Raw genomic sequence first — 22,230 nt, forward strand, 5'->3', positions numbered from 1 at the left:
ATAATAAATTCAAAATTATCTTAATCGGATCAAACCAATTGAATTAATAACCAACTAAGGTATCGGTTTAGTGAGAGGTAAAAAACTGGTTGATCCACGAACTGGTTTAGGTTGGTTGAATCTGGCTAAAAAACTAGTTAAACTGGTAGTTGGACATATTTTTATATTTTTAATAGTTTTTTTTTTTGCTTTTAACCGGTCAAATCAGTCATTTTGGAAATCAATTGGTCAGATTAGTTTGAAATTTGTTCAATTGTCGGTTCAACCAATCTATATGAATTCATGGCTCAACTGATTTTTTACCTCTCGTCGGGTTGATACCCTAGTTGGTTCATTGTTTAATTGGTTGGTTCAATCTAATTTAGATTAGATTGAATTTTGGGAAAAAATTATGTTTTAAAATCATTTATATATTTTTTTTTCTGAAATTTAAAGAGTTTTTAATTTTTTATTTAAAATACGCAAAAAGATTAAAATTTTATGTAATCTTAAAGGGGTCAAAATTATAGAAGTAGCTACAAGATTTTTGAATAAAAAAGTGTAATAATTCAATATTTGGAAAGAGAAGATGACGTTTAGAATCTGAATTTGGGGTTTGGAATTGGATGATGTTGATACATTTGGTCCAAACCAGAAGAGCTGAAAATTATGTTGGAATTTTCCTTTATTTATTACTAATTTCATTTCCGTAGGCAAATCGTGTTTCTAGTGTGATCTTTTGACTTTCCCAGAACACCTGTGTTTATTTCACAGCGTCGGCACGTAACACGATTCTTGTTTCCATGCCGAAACTTCAAAGCCATGGACGGTTTTCAAACGAACACGGCTTTTTAATTACAAGATAAATAAAAGATGCATGACCCATTCGCAGCAGATGAATGAATTTGGCAATTCTCTAAGGAAGACATTAAAAATGGTGACCAAAACTCCATTGTCTACAATAGCGCAGGCGTTTGAAGAGTTATCGCAGTGTGGAACCAAGGATGAAGGGCTTCCGTTGGATAAATTCTGCGATGCTTGTTCTTTGGTTTCTGTTCTTTTTAACTCCCTCGGTCTCGCCTTCAAATTCGCGGAGATGGAGTACGTCGCCAAGGTTTATTTGATTTCCCCCCTCTCTATTTGGAACCAATCACTGAAACTTTTAAGTTATTAATTGATGATGGATGGATGGTTTAAATTAGGTAGGTAATCTTGTGGAAGCATCAAAAAGGTTTGCCACTTTAGAAAATATAGTTGATGCAGATGTAGGTAATGGGACAGTGAAAAAACAGAGAAGCCCTTCGCGAGATCTGCGTCGTGTTAGGCAGGGTCTTGACCTCGTACGAGCTTTATTTGAACAATTTTTGTCATCCAAGTACGTTATATGCCCTTCCATCTATAACTCTTTATTTTTCTCGAGGGAATCCTGGTATTATCCTTGAATGTGAGCATCTCTAAGTGCTTGTTGCTTGAATTTACCTTTTTTGGTGTTGTTGTTGTTGTAGGGATTACTCATTGAGAAACGCAGCTTCAACAGCTTATGCTCAAGTATGTGCACCGTATCACACATGGGCGGTAAGGACTGCTGTTTCTGCTGGAATGCATACACTTCCATCAAGGGAACAACTTCTGCTGAAACTCAACGAAACAGATCATTCAGCAAAGAAGAAAATGAGAAGGTACATCAAAGCTTCACGCCCACTGATTGATTACATCGATAAGCTTTATATTTCTAGAAAGATCAGGTTGGACTGGTGAATTAGTTATCAATTTGGGGGTCTTTCTTTCGACCTGCTAAATTCTAAATCCTTCATGAACAACCTTGTTTGTTCCCAGATGGGAGCATCATCAAAGTCTAATGACACAATCCTAGGTTTCAATTCATACAAGGAAAGAAGTTCAGGTTGTTTGTTTGTTTATAATAAAACCAACTGATTCCATGGAAAGCAATATTGTTCTATCTTCAAGAAAGGAATCTTTGGTTTATTTGTACATTAAAAAAAGCTGAGAGCTGACAGAAAACAAGAGAATTTGCCTTACTATACTTTGGTTTTTCTTTATGGATATTGTAAAGTCAGTCCTAACATTGACAAAAATCCAGTAGTTATTTATTGTACAAGATAAGTCCCAATTTTTTGCGCTTGCCGGCAAGAAAATCACGAGCTTACCCAAATTTAAAAAGATTTGAGTTCAGCTAAGATTCAATGTTATTTTTTATATATTATATATTTTATTATACATAAAAATTAAATTTATAATAATATATAATATTATAATATAAATATTAAAAAATTCTAAAGATGATATATTAATTTTTAATAAATAATAAATAATAAATAATAAATAATTATTAAAATTAAATCTATATATATATATTTATATATAAAAGTAGTGCCCATGTTGTTGTCCATTTGCAGTGTTTTTTCTTCTTCTTTTTACATTTAAAAAATTAAATTTTAATTTTGATATTTTTATTATACTTAAATTTGAGATTTTATTTTATACTTTAATTTCTAATATAATTTAGTCTCTAAATTTTTATAATATTATTAATTAGTTCAAATAGTTAATATTATTGACTTTTCGATTAAAATATTATATTATACATAATTTGAATGTCTTAATATTTTGGAGACCTGACACGTTACTTTCCATTTTATCATGACAAATTGAATGGATGTTTTAACATAAAATTCTTCTATGAAATTCTTTGGTGTCATATTTTGAAATTAAGAAAAAAATATAATTGCTATCATATAATAACAAAAATAAAGTTGGAAATTTATATATTGTGAGATTTAAACATGGATGCTAAGATCCCAGACTAAATTACTAATAAGTTGGAAGCGTTTTCTGCCACATCAGCACTAAAAGTAGTTGCACCAATATTTTTTTTTAATTTTCTCGTGCCACCTATTAATATGAAAATAAAACTTACAAAACAAGTTTTTATATAGACTCCAAGTCTCATTTCTCTTATTTTCTTAAGCAATGTGGGATATGGGTATATATAGACTCATAATCCATTTGCACATTATTCCTAGGCAATGTGAGATTGCTTAATTTTGTTGGTAATAATTTTGAATCTTTTTTGTACTTGTTGCATTTATTTTTTTAATCAATTAACTCTTCAATATTACATTAATATATATTATTAGTACAATAGTATAGACGGATTGACAATTTGAGCTACAATATTATGAATATTAACTACAATACATAATTTGAGCTACATATTACAGTAATATATTAATATGTATTATTAGGGGCAAAATACCAAAAAAAGGGGTAAATTACACATAAAAGCCCTATTTTTTTAAATTTACCGAAATAGGCCCGGTATTTTATTATTTACCGGAATGGGCCATTTTCCCCAAAATCGCGTCCACGTCAGCGCGATGTCAGAGGACATATCAGCAAATCGCGTGGACGTCAGTGCGTTTTGCTGATGTGTTAGAAAATCGCATCCTCGTAGGCGCGATTTGTGTCCACGTAAGCAAAGCGCGCTGACGTCCACGCGATTTGCTGACACATCCTCTGATATCGCGCTGACGTGGACGCGATTTCGGGAAAAATGGCCCATTCCGTTAAATAATAAAATACCGGTCCCATTTCGGTAAATTTTAAAAAAATAGGGCTTTTTTTGGTATTTTGCCCTGATATAACTAATCCATATTAGAGCATATAAATTTGAAACCATATATATTTGATAACTCTTTAAAAGCAAAATAGAAAAAAAAATAATTTAATATGATAAAATTGAACTTAAGGTCCTCAAAATTATTATGCTGGAAATAAGCTTAATTTTTAAAACTTATATGAAATTTTAGAATTAAAAAAGAAGAATTTATGAAATTTTGGAATTTTTATAACTTTTTTGGAATTTTTTGATTTTTTTATTTTTTTGTTGAGAGTGACCAATTTTCTCATTTTCGAAATTGACAAGAACCAAAAGGATATTTACACCAACTTGTTATTCAAATTGTAAAATTCAACTTAACTCAAACTCACAAAATCGAATTACTTATTCGAGTTGACTTGAAAAAACTGAATAACTCGATTTAATTAACTCGAAATTTAAATTTTTTTCGTCTTTTGTCAAATCAAGTTTTTCTCACCCCTAACTAGTGTTAGAAAAAAACTTTTGAGTAACTTAGCGAGAGATAAATGAATACATAGTAATAAGTAGAGAAGAAATTTAATTAGATAAAAGAAATAATTTATCTCTCATTATTGATATCCACAATAATCTATTATTTGTAAAACTCTTTCCTGGATATCCATTATTACATTATGTACTTTGTTAAAAACTTACTAGGAAAAACCTAGTGAATGAATAGAATACACATTTTAACACTATTAACTATTGAAAACCTTTTCCGAAAAGCTCAATAGGACAAAATTATGGTTAAGGGAAAAATAGTGCAACATGTCTTTTACTCTCACTCACGATAACATCACTTAATATTTCTAAGTCAACACATTCTAATATTGTATATTAACATCTCATAGTAGGCAATGTTTCAATAAAAGGATTTGTCAAATTATCACTTGAATGGATATAGTACAAAATTATATCACCACTCTTCTAAAGATTGTGCATAAAAGAATATCTTTCCTTTTATTTCCTTCGTTATATCATTTTTCAAGTAAGCTATGCATGTTACGTTATTTTCATTCACTAATGTTGAACCTTTTATTTAGAGAAAATACCCATATAGTACTAATATTTTGTACTTTTGGATAAAAATTTATTTATTATTCCCTTGAAAATAAATTTTGTCTTTTTTCATCTAGTGATCTTACAACCATTGGGTACTCAATGGATGCACTTTATCTATATCGAATCTCTTTAAAACCCTTTTTGTATATGCCGATTTATAGACAAAAAAGTCGTATGTTAAGTGCTTGATCTACAATCGAGACAAAACTTTAATTTTCCAATGTCCTTTATCTCAAATAATTTCTTTAAATAATTTATTATTTTGTAATCTTTTCAAGATTTTCAACATTGTTAATATTAACATATACAATAACCATAACAAACTCTAATCATGATCCTTCTATAAAAAATACATGGGCATGTTGAATCATTTTATAATTTTCATTCAGCTATTATTCACAGAGTTGAATTTACCATTTGTCCTAAATATTTCAATTCATATAAATATTTATACTGTTAGTATTTACGATTATAATTGTTTTGAACTAACTACATTGAATGGAAATACCTAATTGTAATGGCCACTTCGGTTGTCATTGCGCAAAACAAGTAAGCAAAGTAAACAATGAACACACAAGATTGTTTACGCAGTTCGATTTCCTTATGTTTGCGAAGCCTAACTCTGAGAGCAATTCCACTATCTTTAATCCACAATACAACAAGTGAATCAAGCTATATCACTCTCCAAGTATAAAGACCTCACTTTTGAACCAAAAGACTAAAACACTCACCTCTAAATTCTCCCTTGAGAATTTAGGTCGTAGACACAATATGTTTACTCTTCAAATGCACTCACAAAATAGGTTTCTCAATGAACAATAAAGTGCTCCCAATGCTCTCATAGAAAACCTATACAAGTCTCTTAATATATAAAAGTTTTTGAAACTTGCTAACATACAGTGATCAATTATAATCCAACCATTAATAATAGTAGTTACAAAATAGAAAAAACGCAACTAATGAAGTCCAATATAAAGTGAATTAATGGAGATTCATTCTTCAAAAAAGTCTTCAATGTGATCTTGATTCGGTCTCCACAATACAAATTGTGTCTTTTGCATTAAAATTGATCCATGTAATGCAATTTAATATTAGTTAAAAGCCATATTTGCTTAACCATTTCCTTTACATGCAAACCCATTAAGGGCATTCTAGCATAGCCCGGCCCGACGACCCGCCCGAAATATGGGAGGGTTTGGGTAAAAATATAGGCCCGAAATATGGGCTTGGGCAAAAAAACGAGGCCCATTTAGAAAATTGGCCGGGCCTTGGGCACCACTTTTTTGGCCCGGTCCCGGCCCGGCCCTGCCCGATATAATAAATATCTTTATTTTTTAAATTTTTTTAATTTTAAAATATTTTTTAAAATACTTTTTTTATTATTTTTAAATTTTAAAATATTTTTAATTTTAAAATATTTTAAAAATACTTTTTTTAATTTTTAAAATAAATTTTTGGTATTTATTAAAAAAATGGGCCGAGTCGGGCCCGGGCTTATGATTTTTTCCCGGGTTAGGCCTGGGCAAAATTTCAGGCCCATATTTCGGGTCGGGCCGGGCCCGGGCCTAAACTTTTTTATGGGCCTGGCCCGGCCCATGAGCACCTCTAGCATAGACATAATGAATGACATTTGTATAATTCAATGAATAATCGATTTGACCATTCTAGTAATTTATTAAATCTGATGAAATTACTATATTTAGGATACAAAAACCCACAAACCATATATTTCATTTACATCCTATTTGTATATTTTGCAAAGCACCCTGTATAAAAATGTCATAAGCATTGACCCCAACTATATTTTTGGTAGTTTTAAAGTCGGCTAACAATTGTATGTTTTTGGCATTAGCACTCTTTCGATCAACTAAATCATGCGAGCTATTGTATTTGATTGATCTAAAATAGCATTGCATCTTGTGGGAGTTCGCCAAATCGGGTCTACAACCATGTAAATTTTAGTCGCATGCCATCAACATCTAACTTCTCCATGCGGTAGACACCAAACTAATCAACGTATAATTTTGGAAGAGTAACATCACTTTTCTAGTTACATCGTGACCATTAGCTAGAAAGCATGTCAATAAGTTGCATCTTTCAGCATTATTATGATTTTGTCGTATGGAAAATTGGAAAATATGGATCTTCGGCCTCCATTGTTCAACAAGGGAATAAACTAACTCCTACACTAGGTTTGAGTTGTTGATTTGACTACTCGTATAGAAACTAACACCCATTAAATGATTGTGAATTCTCACAAACATGCTCAACTTCTTATTTTTATGGCATGGAAACACTATCTCTTGATACGTTATTGTTGTGAATTGAGTGACATGTCCTTGCAATCTTAGAATGGATGAGGCAATTTTGATATTTCAAATTTCAAGTTCAAACTTTTTTGAGAGAGAAAGTATGTATTGTTAAAGTATTGTATGTGATTGGGACTTTGTATTTTCTAAAATAAATACGAAAGTTTAAGGCTAAAGTTTCGTTAATGGTATTTAGATGTATCTTAACACCTATGATATCGAGATCCATTAAATGTTGAGATTCCACCCTGTAATTTCCTTTTAGTCCAATAGTATTGAGTCATCTTTAAATATTAAAAGCACACATTGTGACATAATCACATAACAAAAATATTTTAAGAAAAAAAAGTATGTAACAATAAACATATGCTCAACATGTTAGCCATGTGAAATACATATAATAGCCAATAAACATGGATGAACATAACCACTAAACATGAAATGGATGATACATGTATATGAAACTTGCTTAGTGATTATGTTCATCCATGTTTATTGGCTATTATATGTGTTTTTACATGGCTAACATGTTGAGGATATGTGTTTAGGCTTTTGGCCTAATTGGTTTGGATATGTGTTGTATGCTTACCTTAAATGTGATTAAATGGTAAGTTAATTTCTTTATTATACGAACTTACTAAGCTTAAATGCTTACTCTGTGTTATTTTTCCGTGTTTTATAGTGATTCGAAAGTTTGTTCTAGTTGGAAGCTTGTCGAAGCTATATCATACTATCCATCGACTCTTTTGGTACTTTCGGTTAATTAATCCCGGTTATAATGGCATGTATAGGTTAATTTGGCCAATGTTGGCATATACGTGTTTTTTTGAGATTAGCCATTTAAATGGCTTGTGTTTGATATATTTTGATGTATATATATATGTGGTTTTATCATATTGATGTTTTTTAGAATGGTATATTTGGTACCATTTGGGATTATGCATATATGTATTTGGTTATTTAGGTAAGTTTGGATACTTGGTTGACATGTTTTTAAGTTGTCACTTGAGGTGCCTAAGGGCATATTTGTAACATCCCTGACCCGTATCCGTCGCCGAAATAAGGTTACAGAGCATTACCAAAATTTATAAAACAAATAATCAGATATTTCATATCATATAGCATTCATATCAGAAACCAGTCGTAATCAAGTATAATGTCCCTTATGTGAGCCATCGAGGCCCAAAATACACATTAGAAACAAGTCGGGACTAAATTGGGTACTCAAATAATTTTTTGAAAAACATTAAAATTTTTCAAAGGTGCAGAGGACACACGCCCGTGTGGCCAAGCCGCGTGTCTCACACGGTCATGAGACATGTCCATGTCCTAGGCCGTGTAGGCATTCGAAATAGGGACACACGGCCATGTCCCAGCCCGTGCCCAAACTTATGAGCTCTCTGACTTGAGTCACACGGCCAATCCACACGCCTGTGTGCTAGGCCGTGTGAGCATTCTATTTTGTGCAAATTTAAGATACAGGGGACACACGGCCGTGTGTGACACACGCCCGTGTGGACAAAAATAGGTCATTTCCAATCCTCATTTCTCACTTCATTTATTATCAACCTAACACAACACTTTAACACAATATCAAGCCAAAAATAAAAGTTTTATACATAACATATCACTACATATATCCAAGTGTTCAAACTTACCAAATTGACCAAATACACATATATGCATATTTTTATTAAATATACTATCTCATACCAATCATCAATATACTTATAAATTATCCCTCATTCAACCACATCAAGCACACATCAAACATGATAAGGCCACAAGTATATATACATCAAAATATACCAAATACAAGCCATAAAAGTGGCTAATTTCAATAAAATATTTGTATGCCATCATTAACCAAATTAACTTATACATGTCATTATAACCAAAATTAGTTTACTATATGTACCGAAAAGGCCGATGGATAGTGTGAAGTAGCTCCGAGAAAAGGCCGTGTGTCTCACACGGTCATGAGACATGCCCGTGTCCCAGGCCGTGTAGGCATTCGAAATAGGGACACACGGCCGTGTCCCAGGCCGTGTACCAAAAGGTCGATGGATAGTGTGAAGTAGCTCCGAGAAACTTCCAACCAAATCGAGCTTTCGAATTGCTATAAAACATGGAAAATAAAATAGAATAAGCATTTAAGCTTAGTAATTTTGTAACAGCCCGTTTTTAGTGAAATCAGAATAGTGGTTTTAGGACCACAAATCCGAGTCCGGATGAAAAAATTATTTTTATAATATTTCATGATTTGCATTATGATAGACATATCATATAAAAATTTTGTTAATAAAATTTTACCGATTACATGTCTAACTTGATGTAAAAGATCAAATTGCATAAAGTGCAAAAGTTAAATTCTAGTAGCTAAAGGGATCAAATAGCTATAGAATTCAAAATTGGAGGTCCTTATATGGAAAATAGACCATTTAGAGGAGTTAGTAGATAAGTATGATTAGTCATCATTGGAAAATTTAATAAAGAAAATGATTAAATTGGAAAGATAAAAAAAATAAAATATGATAAATGAATTTAATAATAAAATTTCATCATTTCATCATGTAACACCCCTAACCCGTATACGTTGCCGTATTAGGATTACAAGGCATTACCGAACAAACACAGCCAATCAAGAAATATAATCAAGCTATCAATCATACTAATTATCATTTATACAAATAGACCTATGCCATAGTCGAATCATTTAAATCAATCACATTGAACATTCAACCTAGAATATATATAAAACTAAGTTTAAACATAATGATCAAGCCATTTTTAACTAAACCGAAATTAGGCATAAGAAATAGACCATTAAAACATATTCTTTAATACCAAATTCAAAACGAAAAGAGACAAGCCATTTTCGCATGGCTCATATTTACATACAAAAAAAAAAAATTTAAACATATTAACTAGACTATACATGCCATAGGTTCGAGTTCAAAATATACAAAATACCAAGAACGGTCGATAGTGTGATAGACTAAGTCGACGATCCCGAACTCGTAACGCGTCTCCAAAATCTATAAACAAATAAACAAAACAATCAAAGTAAGCTTCTAAAACTCAAGAAGTTTATAGCATATCCAAAATACATATTAACGATCACTTGTATTATCATTATATACATAAAAATTAAGTTATATACATCATCATTAATTGCATATATATATATATATATTCCAAATATACTTATCGCCACACTTGCCGAATGCACACATATATGTATATATACTTTAGTTCACATATACCAACGCATAGATATATATATATACTTACAGACACAAAGATTCGAGCTTTTAAATGCTCTTCAAAACATAGCAACAGATGTTCATATATTAATCCAATATAAATAACCAAATCATATACATATATATATTCAATGTATACAATCACTTAATTAAAAGCAGATTCAACGGCACATAGACGCTAGACTTATAGCTTGATTCGGATCATCTAAGACGTAGCACTGCTAGGTTTATAACTCGATTCAAATCACCCAAGACGTAGCACGCTAGGTTTATAACCCGATTCAAATCACCGCACGTAGCCCTGCTAGGTTTATAACCCGATTCAAATCACCGCACATAGCTCGCTAGGTTTATATCCCGATTCAAATCACGCACATAGCCTGCTAGGTTTATAACCCGATTCAAATCACCTAAGACGTAGCATTGCTAGGCGCTTAGCCTGAAAATCTCAATTTCACATATACAAGGATGATTTCTCATATATTTCTTAATAGCAACATACATTCATAACATTTATATATAATTCACAATCTCAACTCTATCTCAAGAAAATGGGTAGTCCATGTTTGAATCATGCAAGCATTTAAAATTTATACTTTTAATTCAATGCAAATCTTAAACCTATGTATATATATATATATATATATATACAATCAACCATGTATATCAATATATAATTCCATACCTAATTTCAATACATATACTTTTAAATTTTAGCTCATCAAATATATAATAGATGTACATTTATATATATATATATATATATATATATATATATATATATATATAACACTCATACTTAAAATTCATTATAAGAACATATACATATATGTAAGCATGCTTATTCAAATATAGCATATATATATAAATTATAATTCACATGTACATATCTATTTAAAACTTCTCTTACAATTATGGGTTACATAACTTCAAATAAATCCAAGAGTTTATACATATATATGCCTACATATATATATATTATACAATTCTTTAATTAAAATCAAGAATTTATACCTATGCAATATTCATACTTTAACTAATTTCAATAACTTTTATATATATATATATATATATATATTCTAGCATTATATATATACATATATATATACATGCTTATTCGAATATCAACTATACTCTTATACATTTCTTACCTTTATTTCAACCCATAAATCTATACAAGATTATACTTTTATATTCGAACATTCTATATATATAAATATCATCCATACTTCAAAATTTACTCAATCAATATACTTTTAATTATAGCTCAACTCCAAATACAATTAGTATACATGAATAAATATTGTCATAATAAATTTTAATTGCTAATAGACTTACCTCGGATATCAGCGGACACGATCGACTATTCGATTACTTTCGTTTTCCCGATCCAAATTCGCTTTTCTTCGTTTCTTGATCTTAATCAAGCTAGTAAAGTGTCGAAACCCTAAATGCCATGAGTGTTTTCTTTCTTTGCAACATTCGGCCAACAAAAGAGATGATAATGGCTTGTTTTATGTTTTGTTTTATTATACTATACATTATTTATTAATTTACTTATTTAACCTTTAATAATTAATAAACAAAACATATATAATAAGGTTATATTAGTCCTTTGCCACCCACTATCTATGTTTTAGTCTAATTGCATCATTAATCCCCCATTTTAAAAAGACAACAACAATTAGGTACTTTTAGATTTAACCCCTAAATTTTTATTTTAAGCGATTTAATCCTTTTATTTAATCGGACACTCAAATGACAAAATTAAAACACGAAAATTTCACACAATTAAATTCACACATAATAAACACACAAAATAATATTAAAATATTTTTTTGACTCGAACTTGTGGTCCCGAAACAACTATGTCCAATTAGAGTCAAAACCGGGTTGTTACAACTCTCCCCCCTTAGGGATTTTCGTCCTCGAAAATCTTACCGGTGAATAGGTTTGGATAACGCTCTTTCATTGTATCTTCTGACTCCCAAGTTGCTTCTTCAACCCCATGTTTATGCCACAATACTTTAACTAACGGAATTTTCTTATTTCGTAATTCTTTGATCTCACGAGCCAGAATGCTAATCGGTTCTTCCTCATATGTCATATCAGAGTTAATTTCAATCTCCGTCGGACTAATCACATATGAAGGATCAGATCGGTATCTACGGAACATCGAAACATGGAATACGTTATGAATCTTTTCTAACTCAGGTGGTAACTTCAATCTATAAGCAACCGATACAACTCGCTCTGTAATCTCATACGGTCCAATGAATCTCGGACTCAATTTGCCTTTACGACCGAATCTGAGTATTTTCTTCCACGGTGAGACTTTTAAAAACACTTTATCCCCGATCCGAAATTCTATATCCTTTCTTTTCAAACCGCATAAGATTTTCGACGATCCGATGTTGATTTCGGATCGTCGAATCACTTTCACTTTCGTTCGGTCTCTTTAATCAAATCGACCCGTGTATCTTATTTTCACCGAGCTCGATCCAATACGGTGGTGTACGACATTTACGATCGTACAAAGCCTCATAAGGTGCCATTTTGATACTAGATTGAAAGCTATTATTATAAGCAAATTCAATCAAAGGTAAGTATCGTTCCCACGCACCTTCAAACTCAAGAATGCAACATCTCAACATATCCTCAAGTATCCGAATGATTCGTTCGATTGACCATCTGTCTGCGGATGGAAAGTCGTGCTAAAATGTAGTTTCATACCTAAAGCATCTTGTAGTTTCTTCCAAAATCGCGATGTGAATCTCGGATCTCGTCGAAACAATAGAAATAGGTACACCATGCAACCTCACAATTTGTGAAATATACAATTCCGCAAGTTTATCAAGCGAAAAATGCATGCGAATCGGAATAAAGTGTGTCGATTTTGTCAACCTATCAACAATAACCCAGATTGCATCTTTCTTGCTCGGTGTCAGCAGTAAACCGGATACAAAATCCATCGTGACTCGATCCCATTTCCATTCGGTATCATGATCTATCAAGCAACCGGATGGTACCGATGCTCGGCTTTAACTTGTCGACAAATTAAACATTTCAAACAAAGTCGAAATGTCTCGTTTCATACCTTGCCACCAATAGTCTTTGTTTCAGATCGTTATACATTTTCGTGCTACCGGATGAATGAAAATCGACTACTATGAGCTTCCTTCAAAATCATATGAATTAACTCTGAATTTTTTGGAACACATAATCGGTTTCTAAATCTCAAACAATCCTCAGCATCAACTAAAAACTCCAAATCAACATTTAAGTCACACTGAGCTCGTTTTGCACTTAAATCATTATCGACTTTCCGAGCTTCACAATCTCATTGAACAAATAACGGTTTTGCTTTCAACCCAGCTACTATCGTACCATCATCAGACATAACCATATGTGCGTTCATTGCACGCAAAGAAAACAGTGATTTTCGACTTAGGGCATCAGCAACAACATTAGCTTTTCCCGGATGATAGTCAATCACAAGCTCGTAATCTTTCAAGCAATTCTAACCATCGACGCTGTCTCAAATTCAGATCTTTCGAGTCATCAAATATTTCAGGCTTTTGTGATCGGAATAAACATGACATCTTTCGCCAAGCAGATAGTGACGCCATATTTTTAACGCAAATACAATAGCGGCCAATTCCGGATCATCGTCGGATAGTTCTTTTCATGCGGCTTTAAGCGTCTCGAGGCATAGGCTACAACTTTGCCTTCCTGCATCAAAACACAGCCCAAACCATTTAAAGATGCATCACTATAGATAACAAACTCTTTACCCGATTCGGGTTGAACTAGGATTGGAGCTTCGGTCAAAAGAACTTTCAACTGATCAAAGCTTTTCTGACACTTTTCTGACCACTCGAACTTAACATCTTTTTGTAGTAGCTTTGTCATCGGGGTCGCAATCATAGAGAACCCTTTCACAAAACGTCTATAATAGCCAGCGAGCCCGTAAAGCTTGAACTTCAAACATTCCTGAGGTTTCCAATCAAGTATAGTGAAATTTTACTCGGATCAACCCGAATACCGATCTTGATACAACATGGCCCAGAAAACTGACTTCATGTAACCAGAACTCACATTTACTAAACTTTGCAGACAACTGCTTATCTCGCAAAGTTTGTAACACAAGTCTCAGATGTTTGGCATGCTCATTTTCATCACGAGAGTAGATCAAAATGTCATCAATAAATACTACCACAAACTGATCTAGATACTTCCTAAAGATCCGATTCATCAAATCCATGAAAATAGCAGGTGCATTAGTAAGTCCGAAAGGCATAACAAGAAACTCATAATGTCCGTACCTCGTTCGAAAGCGTCTTTGGCACATCGAGTCTTTAACTGCAGAATCGATAGTAGCTCGATCTCGGATCTATCTTCGAAAACACAAGAGCCCTTTCAACCGATCGAACAAATCATCAATCCGTGGTAACGGATACTTATTCTTTATAGTCACCTTATTGAGTTGCTGGTAATCAATGCACATTCTCATCGTTCCGTCTTTCTTTCTCACAAATAGAATGGTGCACCCAAGGAGAGAAACTTCGGTCGTGCAAAACCTTTATCACCAACTCTTGCAATCTGTACTTTCAATTCTTTTAATTGATTGGTGCCATACAGTGCGGAGCTATCGAGATTGAGTCGTCCCTGGTACTAACTCAATACCAAACTCTACCTCTCGAATAGGTGGCAAACCCGGTAATTCTTTGGGAAACACGTCTAAATACTCACACACTACTGGCACAGATTCAATCTTCTTTTCGGTCACTTTACTATCAAGAACAAATGCAAGGTAAGCTTCACAACCTTTTCTCACATACTTCTGAGCCGACATCGAGGATATTATTGCTGGTAAACCATTCAGATCATTAGATTCAATCCGAATAATCTCATCATTCTGACACCGTAGATTAATAGTTTTCCGTTTGCAGTTTACTATAGCATCATGCAGAGTTAACCAATCCATACCGAATTATATCAAACTCGTCGAATGGTAATGAGATCAAATCGGTAGGAAAACATAAATCTCGAATCATCAACGGACAATTCTTGCACACTTTGTCAACCAAAACACACCGGTCGGGGTTCGATACTTTAATTACAAACTCGAGAGACTCAACAGCAAAGTCTTATTGAATACTAAAGTCTCACACATAAGAATGAGTCGAACCAGATCAATCAATGCAATACCATTAGTATCATAAAGAGTGAAAGTACCGTAATAACATCCGAGAAGAAGCCTCCTCCCGAGCACGGATGGCATATGCTCTGGCAGGTGCACGAGCCTCAGATCGAACTGCCGTGTCCTTTGTTCCTCTCTGACTACCACTTACATTACTCAATTGCCTCGGCGGTCTACCTCGTACTGGCACATTACTCGGTCTGGTATTCTGCACAGTGTTTTGCTCAGCTACCACCGGACACTCTCGAATAAAATGATCTTTTGAACCGCACTTAAAGCAAGACCGATCATGAAATCTGCAATCTCCAGGATGCCATTTCCCACAATGCTTGCACTCTGATCTATTTTGTCGAACACTACCAACGCTAGCAACTGAAGTAGCTCGTGAACTCACAGGGGGTCGATCTCGATCATACTTAGGAAACCCTGCAGTAGCTTTAGATCAGCTATGATCCTCTCTGGATTTCCTTGAGGTCGACTGGAATGATTTACTGAATGATCTTTTACAAGAATCTCGAGCTTCATAGTCAGCTTTCCTCTTCTCTTTCCCGAGCTCCTCAGCTTTACAAGCTCGTTCAACAAGTACTACGAACTCTTTTATCTCAAGTATACCAACTAACAGTTTAATATCTTCATTCAGCACATCTTCAAATCTTTTACACATTATAGCTTCAGTCGAAATACATTCTCGAGCATATCTACTAAGTCTCACAAATTTCCGCTCATATTCTGTCACTGTCATACGACCCTGTTTCAATTCAAGAAATTCCTTACGTTTCTGATCAATGAACCTCTGGCTGATGTATTTCTTACGGAACTCAATCTGAAAGAATTCCCAGGTCACTCGCTCTTTCGGAACCACCGATACTAGTGTATTCCACCAGTGATATGCAGTGTCCCGTAGCAAAGATATGGCACATTTCAGGCACTCATCAGAGGTGCAAGATAACTCATCAAACACTCGAATAGTATTATCAAGCCAGAATTCAGCTCGCTCAGCATCATCATCATCAGTAGCTCTGAACTCTTCGGCCCCGTGTTTTCAAATTTTGTCAACAGGAGGCTTAAGTAATCTCATCGGATCATTTACTTGAGGTATAACAGGAATCAAAGGTGGATTAGTCGGGGGTGAGGTTGTTGTGCAACCGGATTAGTTCGGACATATTGAGTAAACCAGTCATTCATCATTTGGTAGAAGGCTTGTTTAGCCTCTCCCTCCCAGTTACTCGAGGTCGGTCGAGAATCTACCACTGTCCCTTAAAGGAACAGCGCTATACTCTCAACATCATCGGCTACGGCTCGATCGGGATCCATTACTATACGAAAACACATTTTTAGACGTCAGCAGTCATCACACTATCTCGATATAAAAATATGGCATGTATAGCTAGACTCATACATGCTACGTTAGCCCAAGAATCGACTAAACCGTAGCTCTGATACTAATAAAATGTAACACCCTAACTCAGTATACGTTCAGTATTAGGATTACAAGGCATTACCGAACAAACACAGCCAATCAAGAAATATAATCAAGCTATCAATCATACTAATTATCATTTATACAAATAGACCTATGCCATAGTCGAATCATTTAAATTAATCATATTGAACATTCAACCTAGAATATATATAAAACTAAGTTTAAACATAATGATCAAGCTATTTTTAACTAAACCGAAATTAAGCATAAGAAATAGACCATTAAAACATATTCTTTAATACCAAATTCAAAAAGAAAAGAGACAAGCCATTTTCGCATGGCTCATATTTACATACAAAAAAAAAATAATTTAAACATATTAACTAGACTATACATGCCATAGGTTCGAGTTCAAAATATACAAAATACCAAGAACGGTCGATAGTGTGATAGACTAGGCTGACGATCCCCGAACTCGTAACGCGTCTCTAAAATCTATAAATAAATAAACAAAAACAATCAAAGTAAGCTTCTAAAACTCAGTAAGTTTATAGGATATCCAAAATACATATTAACGATCACTTGTATTATCATTATATACATAAAAATTAAGTTATATACATCATCATTAATTGCATATATATATATATATATTCCAAATATACTTATCGGCCACACTTGCCGAATGCACACATATATGTATATATACTTTAGTTCACATATGTCGAACGCATAGATATATATATACTTACCAGACACAAAGATTCGAGCTTTTAAATGCTCTTCAAAAATATAGCAACAGATGTTCATATATTAATCCAATATAAATAACCAAATCATATACATATATATATTCAATGTATATAATCACTTAATTAAAACAGATTCAACGGCACATAGACTGCTAGACTTATAGCTTGATTCAGATCACCGGCACGTAGCCTGCTAGGTTTATAACCTGATTCAAATCACCAAGACGTAGCACCTGCTAGGTTTATAACCCGATTCAAATCACCGCACGTAGCTGCTAGGTTTATAACCCGATTCAAATCACTGGCACATAGCCTGCTAGGTTTATAACCCGATTCAAATCACCGGCACGTAGCCTACTAGGCGCTTAGCCTGAAAATCTCAATTTCACAGATACAAGGATGATTTCTCGTATATTTCTTAATAGCAACATACATTCATAACATTTATATATAATTCACAATCTCAACTCTATCTCAAGAAAATGGGTAGTCCATGTTTGAATCATGCAAGCATTTAAAATTTATACTTTTAATTCAATGCAAATCTTAAACCTATGTATATATATATATATATATATACAATCAACCATGTATATCAATATATAATTCCATACCTAATTTCAATACATATACTTTTAAATTTTAGCTCATCAAATATATAATAGATGTACATTTATATATATATATATATATATATATATATATATATATACATATATAACACTCATACTTAAAATTCATTATAAGAACATATACATATATGTAAGCATGCTTATTCAAATATAGCATATATATATAAATTATAATTCACATGTACATATCTATTTAAAACTTCTCTTACAATTATGGGTTACATAACTTCAAATAAATCCAAGAGTTTATACATATATATGCCTACATATATATATATTATACAATTCTTTAATTAAAATCAAGAATTTATACCTATGCAATATTCATACTTTAACTAATTTCAATAACTTTTATATATATATATATATATATATTCTAGCATTATATATATACATATATATATACATGCTTATTCGAATATCAACTATACTCTTATACATTTCTTACCTTTATTTCAACCCATAAATCTATACAAGATTATACTTTTATATTCGAACATTCTATATATATAAATATCATCCATACTTCAAAATTTACTCAATCAATATACTTTTAATTATAGCTCAACTCCAAATACAATTAGTATACATGAATAAATATTGTCATAATAAATTTTAATTGCTAATAGACTTACCTCGGATATCAGCGGACACGATCGACTATTCGATTACTTTCGTTTTTCCCCGATCCAAATTCGTTTTCTTCGTTTCTTGATCTTAATCAAGCTAGTAAAGTGCCGAAACCCTAAATGCCATGAGTGTTTTCTTTCTTTGCAACATTCGGCCAACAAAAGAGATGATAATGGCTTGTTTTATGTTTTGTTTTATTATACTATACATTATTTATTAATTTACTTATTTAACCTTTAATAATTAATAAACAAAACATATATAATAAGGTTATATTAGTCCTTTGCCACCCACTATCTATGTTTTAGTCTAATTGCATCATTAATCCCCCATTTTAAAAAGACAACAACAATTAGGTACTTTTAGATTTAACCCCTAAATTTTTATTTTAAGCGATTTAATCCTTTTATTTAATCGGACACTCAAATGACAAAATTAAAACACGAAAATTTCACACAATTAAATTCACACATAATAAACACACAAAATAATATTAAAATATTTTTTGACTCGAACTTGTGGTCCCAAACAACTATGTCCAATTAGAGTCAAAACGGGTTGTTACAACTCTCCCCCCTTAGGGATTTTCGTCCTCGAAAATCTTACCGGTGAATAGGTTTGGATAACGCTCTTTCATTGTATCTTCTGACTCCCAAGTTGCTTCTTCAACCCCATGTTTATGCCACAATACTTTAACTAACGGAATTTTCTTATTTCGTAATTCTTTGATCTCACGAGCCAGAATGCTAATCGGTTCTTCCTCATATGTCATATCAGAGTTAATTTCAATCTCCGTCGGACTAATCACATATGAAGGATCAGATCGGTATCTACGGAGCATCGAAACATGGAATACGTTATGAATCTTTTCTAACTCAGGTGGTAACTTCAATCTATAAGCAACCGATACAACTCGCTCTGTAATCTCATACGGTCCAATGAATCTCGGACTCAATTTGCCTTTACGACCGAATCTGAGTATTTTCTTCCACGGTGAGACTTTTAAAAACACTTTATCCCCGATCTGAAATTCTATATCCTTTCTTTTCAAATCCGCATAAGATTTCTGACGATCCGATGCTGATTTCAGACTGTCCCGAATCACTTTCACTTTCTGTTCGGTCTCTTTAATCAAATCGACCCCGTGTATCTTATTTTCACTGAGCTCGATCCAATACAGTGGTGTACGACATTTACGACCGTACAAAGCCTCATAAGGTGCCATTTTGATACTAGATTGAAAGCTATTATTATAAGCAAATTCAATCAAAGGTAAGTATCGTTCCCACGTACCTTCAAACTCAAGAATGCAACATCTCAACATATCCTCAAGTATCTGAATGATTCGTTCAGATTGACCATCTGTCTGCGGATGGAAAGCTGTGCTAAAATGTAGTTTCATACCTAAAGCATCTTGTAGTTTCTTCCAAAATCGCGATGTGAATCTCGGATCTCTGTCTGAAACAATAGAAATAGGTACACCATGCAACCTCACAATTTGTGAAATATACAATTCCGCAAGTTTATCAAGCGAAAAATCATGCGAATCGGAATAAAGTGTGTCGATTTTGTCAACCTATCAACAATAACCAGATTGCATCTTTCTTGCTCGGTGTCAACAGAAACCGGATACAAAATCCATCGTGACTCGATCCCATTTCCATTCGGTATCATGATCTATCAAGCAACCGGATGGTACCGATGCTCGGCTTTAACTTGTCGACAAATTAAACATTTCAAACAAAGTCGAAATGTCTCGTTTCATACCTTGCCACCAATAGTGCTGTTTCAGATCGTTATACATTTTCGTGCTACCCGGATGAACAGAAAATCGACTACTATGAGCTTCCTTCAAAATCATATGAATTAACTCTGAATTTTTTGGAACACATAATCGGTTTCTAAATCTCAAACAATCCTCAGCATCAACTAAAAACTCCAAATCAACATTTAAGTCACACTGAGCTCGTTTTGCACTTAAATCATTATCGACTTTCTGAGCTTCACAAATCTGTTGAACAAATAACGGTTTTGCTTTCAACCCAGCTACTATCGTACCATCATCAGACATAACCATATGTGCGTTCATTGCACGCAAAGAAAACAGTGATTTTCGACTTAGGGCATCAGCAACAACATTAGCTTTTCCCGGATGATAGTCAATCACAAGCTCGTAATCTTTCAGCAATTCTAACCATCGACGCTGCATCTCAAATTCAGATCTTTCGAGTCATCAAATATTTCGTGCTTTGTGATCGGAATAAACATGACATCTTTCGCCAAGCAGATAGTGACGCCATATTTTTAACGCAAATACAATAGCGGCCAATTCCGGATCATGCGTCGGATAGTTCTTTTCATGCGGCTTTAAGCGTCTCGAGGCATAGGCTACAACTTTGCCTTCTGCATCAAAACACACCCAAACCATTTAAAGATGCATCACTATAGATAACAAACTCTTTACCCGATTCGGGTTGAACTAGGATTGAGCTTGGTCAAAAGAACTTTCAACCGATCAAAGCTTTTCGACACTTTTCGACCACTCGAACTTAACATCTTTTGTAGTAGCTTTGTCATCGGGTCGCAATCATAGAGAACCCTTTCACAAAACGTCTATAATAGCCATGAGCCCCGAAAGCTTGAACTTCCAAACATTCTCTGAGGTTTCCAATCAAGTATAGTGAAATTTTACTCGGATCAACCCGAATACCCGATCTCGATACAACATGGCCCGTAAAACCGACTTCATGTAACGAACTCACATTTACTAAACTTTGCGATAACCGCTTATCTCGCAAAGTTTGTAACACAAGTCTCGAGATGTTTGGCATGCTCATTTTCATCACGAGTAGATCAAAATGTCATCAATAAATACTACCACAAACCGATCTAGATACTTCCTAAAGATCCGATTCATCAAATCCATGAAAATAGCAGTGCATTAGTAAGTCCGAAAGGCATAACAAGAAACTCATAATGTCCGTACCTCGTTAGGAAAGCGATCTTTGGCACATCGAGTCTTTAACTCAAGAATCGATAGTAGCGATCTCGATCTATCTTCGAAACACAAGAGCCCTTTCAACCGATCGAACAAATCATCAATCCGTGGTAACGGATACTTATTCTTTATAGTCACCTTATTGAGTTGCGGTAATCAATGCACATTCTCATCGTTCGTCTTTCTTTCTCACAAATAGAATGGTGCACCCAAGGAGAGAAACTTCGGTCGTGCAAAACCTTTATCACCAACTCTTGCAATCTGTACTTTCAATTCTTTTAATTGATTGATTGCCATACGATGCGGAGCTATCGA

The 22,230-nt window shown here is 33.4% G+C and overlaps 1 protein-coding gene across 1 annotated transcript; it reads left to right on the forward strand.

The window, feature by feature from the left end:
* Positions 1 to 735: 735 nt before the first annotated feature.
* Positions 736 to 2,023, forward strand: LOC105764541 (ACD11 homolog protein). The gene is made up of 3 exons (XM_012583163.2): positions 736 to 1,093; positions 1,182 to 1,354; positions 1,485 to 2,023. The coding sequence occupies exons 1-3, from the start codon at positions 857 to 859 to the stop codon at positions 1,735 to 1,737; spliced, it is 663 nt and encodes a 220-aa protein (XP_012438617.1). The 5' UTR covers positions 736 to 856; the 3' UTR covers positions 1,738 to 2,023.
* The last annotated feature ends 20,207 nt before the right edge of the window (positions 2,024 to 22,230 follow it).

Source organism: Gossypium raimondii, chromosome 12 (assembly GCF_025698545.1).
Source record: "Gossypium raimondii isolate GPD5lz chromosome 12, ASM2569854v1, whole genome shotgun sequence".
Lineage (NCBI taxonomy): Eukaryota > Viridiplantae > Streptophyta > Magnoliopsida > Malvales > Malvaceae > Gossypium > Gossypium raimondii.